The sequence below is a fragment of the Gekko japonicus genome, unplaced genomic scaffold (genome assembly GCF_001447785.1).
Source record: "Gekko japonicus isolate JY-2015 unplaced genomic scaffold, Gekko_japonicus_V1.1 scaffold4621, whole genome shotgun sequence".
Taxonomy (NCBI): Eukaryota; Metazoa; Chordata; class Lepidosauria; order Squamata; family Gekkonidae; genus Gekko; species Gekko japonicus.
In genome coordinates this window covers 27,712-32,083 of record NW_015169319.1, presented here as the reverse complement: position 1 = coordinate 32,083, position 4,372 = coordinate 27,712, and the positions used below count along the sequence as shown (strand labels likewise).

General features: G+C 50.4%; 1 protein-coding gene across 1 annotated transcript in view; it reads right to left on the bottom strand.

The window, feature by feature from the left end:
• Positions 1-168, bottom strand: part of TMEM145 (transmembrane protein 145) — a 48,107-nt gene extending 47,939 nt beyond the window's left edge. The window contains exon 1 of the mRNA XM_015416618.1: positions 25-168. Within this exon, the coding sequence (XP_015272104.1) occupies positions 25-168 (144 nt within the window). The remainder of the gene's footprint in view (positions 1-24) is intronic.
• Between the last annotated feature and the right edge of the window lie 4,204 nt (positions 169-4,372).

Sequence of the window (4,372 nt, the reverse complement as noted above, 5' to 3'; positions counted from 1 at the left end):
CCCCCCCCCGCCCGCGCCACTCACCTCTTTGGTGCTGATGTTGCCTTTCACGTATTTGCCCCAGCTCGTCCCGGCCTGCAGGAGCAGGAGCAGCAGCAGGGGGAGAACCTGGAGGGGGGCAAAGAGCCGGCGAGCCAGAGGCCGGGACGGCTCCATCCTCACCCCCATGGCCGGCTCCAGCAGCCGGGCTCGGCTCCCTGCGCGCTCCCGTTTAAAGAGACAGGATCTCGGCGCCCCCCCCCCCTCCTCCGGCAGACCCCGCCGTCCTCCAGTCTGAAATCCGGGTGCATTTGCAGGGATTGGGGGGGGGGGCTCCAAACACCCGCCCCGCTATTTGGAGGGAGGATATTCATTCTCTTTCTCTCTCTCTCTGTTCTCCATTTCGCCTTTTTTGGGTGGGGGTCGAGGGCAGTGTTCCCTCTAAGCTGAGTTACCGTGAGCTGGCTCACAGTTTTTCAGCCTCCGGCTCACACTTTTTCGTCTCTGCTCAGGAAGGGATGGCGAGTCCAGAGCAAACTGATTTATGCAGCAGCCAAATCGCTCGCTCACAGTTTTAATGCTGGTAGCTCACAAAGGGGAATTTTTGCTCACAAGACTCCACCGCTTAGAGGGAGCACTGGTCGAGGGGGCGGGAATCAAGCACGCCTGCAAAGGAAGCACGTTGGGGAAGGTATGGATCATGGCGACGGGAGGGGGGGCTGCAAACGCCTCCGCCGTCCCTTCCCTTCCCACTGTTTCCCCGCATTTTTCTCCACTTAAATTGCGTGCCGCTCCGGGGCAGGGACCTTGTTTTGCATGTTGACACCCGCCTCCGTTGATCCCCGTGACAGCCCTGCGAGGTAGGTGAGACTGAGAGGGGTGTGTGACTGGCCCAAGGTCACCCAACGAGCATTCCGTGGCAGAGCAGAAATTTGAACCTGGGTCCCAGAAATCCTAGTCTGACCGCTACCCTAGGCCATGCTGTTTTTGCATGTGTAAAAAGCTGCGGTGGCTCAAGTGGTTAAGACGCTGAACTGCAGGCTGTGAAAGGTCAGTAGTTCTGCAGTTCGAGACCCGGGTGCCGCATGACGGAGTGAGCTCCCAGTCCCATCTCTAGTTCCAGCTCCTGCCAACCTAGCTGTTGGAAAGAAAGAAATTGCAAGTAGATAAATAGGTACCACTTCAGTGGGAAGGGAACAGCGTTCCGTGTGCCTTGGTGTTTAGTCATGCCGGCCACATGACCACGGAAACGTCTTCGGACAGCGCTGGCTCTTCGGCTTTGAAATGGAGATGAGCACCGCAACCCTAGAGTTGGATTCGACTGGCTTTCGAGCAAGGGAACCTTTACCTTTACTATAAATTTAGAACCTCATCTACCATTCCAATGGTATTTGAAAAAGTGTGCCTTGCACACGAATGCTCACACCTTGAATAAACTTTTGTTGGTCTTACAGGTGCCACTGGACTCTAAATTTGTTCTACTGCCTAAGACCAACACGGCTGACCACCTAGATCAATATCCATCCATTCATTCATTGTTAGTCTATAGTGCCACTGGACTCATTCATTTATTGTTAGTCTATAGTGCCACTGGACTCATTCATTCACGGTTAGTCTATAGTGCCACTGGACTTCTGTTTTACTTTGCCACAACAGATTATCACAGCTGCTCTTATACCATTAACTACTTACCCACTGAAAACAGCGCACAGATTCAATTTCTTCTGCCCCCTCTCATTTAGGGTTTCGAACTCCAGGTCTGAAAATACCTGGAGATTTGAGGGTGGAGTCGGGGGGAATGGGGTTTTGGAAGGGGAGGGAACTCAGTTTTGCTTTAATGCCATACAGCCCGCCTTCCAAAGCAGCCATTTTCTGGAGGAGAAGTAGAAGAAATGTTTAAATAAATAATGAATGAATAAGCAATTTATGTCATCTGGAGGTCAGGTGTAATTCCGGGAGATCCCCAGCCTCCATCTGAAAGCTAGCAATTCTACTGCCATCTAGGGACCTAACGGGATTTTTGTATTTATTACCAGACTTAGAAATGTATTACCAGAGCACATTCATACATGCAGGCACAACTACAGATCTTAGCAAAGATATGCAGTGGCCAGAGCGTGGATCCAGCTGCATTTCTAATTCTAAGCTCTGACCACATCGTCATATTGGTGAAACCTATAAAAAGAAACTAGGATTGCCAGCAGACAGAAGGCGGAGGAGGAGGGGATTGGATTTATACTCTGCCCTTCACTACCCGTAGGAGTCTCAGAGTGGTTTACAATCTCCTTTCCCTTCCCCTCCCCTCCCTACAACAGACACCCTGTGTGGTAGGTGGGGCTGAGAGAGCTCTTTTGAGGACTGCCCTTGACAGAACAGCTTTGAGAGAACTTGTGACTGATCCAAGGTCACACCAGCAGCTGCCTGTGGAGGAGTGGGGAATCAAACCCAGTTCTCCCAGATTAGAGTCCGCGTTTCTAACCACTACACCAAACTGGCCAGTGTTGGCTTGGTTATGAAGCTGATTGATCAAATGCTTAAAATTAATGCACACGGGGCTTTTTTTTTTCTGGGGGAACGCGCCGGAACAGAGTTCCAGAACCTCTTTGACAAAATTCTTTTAAAAATGTTTAAAAGTTCACGAATTTTCAATATTGATGCACAAATCTGTGCCCCGTGTGCTCCCAGGGTCGAATGAGGATCACACAGTCGGAGTCCAGCGAGTGGGATAAATATCTGTTTATTGCAACAATCAGGAAAATACAGGACTGGATACCTTGGCACCAAGTACAAGTAACACCAAGCTGTATTCTGCCCCAACCAGGAAGGGCAATAGGTCTTATACCCCAAATGACATCATGACAGTTTATATAGAACAGGGGTCATTTCCTGCAGGAGCGCACAGGAGCAGAGCTCTGGCAGTAAAAAGCCCAGGGGGCAGGCACATGCAACAAGCCCCACCCCCTGCTCCCAGCAGCCCTCAGTCAGAGCAAGAAGCAGCCAGGTAAGTTGCAGAGCCCCTCCCCCAGCTTCCTGGTCCAAAACAGTCCAGTGGCACCTTTAAGACCAAGTTTTATTCAGGTACGAGCTCTCCCTCCTCTGCGAGGACAGATCTGCACGTCCCCCCCCCTGCCAATAGCTAGCAATCCAAAACAGTCCAGTGGAGCCTGAGCGGTGGGTGTTGCCTTCTGACACACTTCCGGTGAGGTCAGGGTGTGTGGCATATGCAAATAAGTTATGCTAATGAGTTATGCTAATGAGCTCCTGCACCTCTTTTTCTACGAAATGACCCCTGATATAGAAATAAATCCTTAATTGGTGTTCAGGTGTCATCAATGATTTGAGCTGGCACTTCTCTATTGGCAAACCCCTATCTGGATCATAAGTGTCAGTAATTACGTCTGCTTATCTGGTCCCAAAACAGTGGAAAACATCAATGAACAGAGGGGCCTTCTTTTGGCATCATCCCTAGCTTATTTTCTTCAGCCTGAAACTAGGGAGTTTCCTGATAAGATGCATAAAACTTAGCTCTTGGCAGACTTTCTGGGGCCAAATGCTCTGCTCTACACAGAAAAATATTTGTTTTGGGAACACTCAGAATCTTTTCATCTCATAGCTTTACTTCTCAGATATCCTTCAGCTGGGGAGCTTGTAATTTCAAAATATACATTCCATTCCATTATTTTCTGAATCAATCTAAAAGAACCTTTGGCAATTAAAAATACTCTAAGGCCCCGATCACACTGGGGGGAAAGGTGCGGCTGAAGTGCAGCTTTTTTGAGCCACATCAAAAGAGAAGTGCGGCGGCGGGATCAGACAGATCCCCCGAGCTGCCGCACAGTTGCTCCCCGGCATGATCAGATGCCGGGGGAAGCCACAGATCGGTGAGCGAGGCGAGCCCGCTGCGCATGTGTGCGCCTGCGCAGTTCGGCAGGGGACCTCGCACGCTGCGGGAGACGGGTGCGTCGGCGATCACACGGCTGCCCATTTTCCGGTAGGTAGTAGTGCTTAGCGGGTTTACTTTAACTCCACATCTTCGGCCGGAAGAGACAGATCGGGGATGGGTGCGCACCGCTTCCCAGATGTTCCGGTATGATCGTGCCTGCTTGATGCGCCCCCGATCCGTCCCTCCCGCGGGGCAAATCCTCCCGTGTGACCGGGGCCTAATTAATTCTACTTTAAGTCTCTTCTGCCTGGGCTAAATGCTAAGGTCTAAATTTACTTTAATCAGACTCCTAATAAGACACAATGACAGCTGGCATTATACATGTCAAGAGAAATGTCAGAAATCACATTCATCAATCACATCCATTGATCCCGTGCCCTACAGTATAGAGACTGAAAACTTCTTTTCCCTCTTGAGAGTTCTGGCACCTCTTTTTCCAGAAAAAAAGCC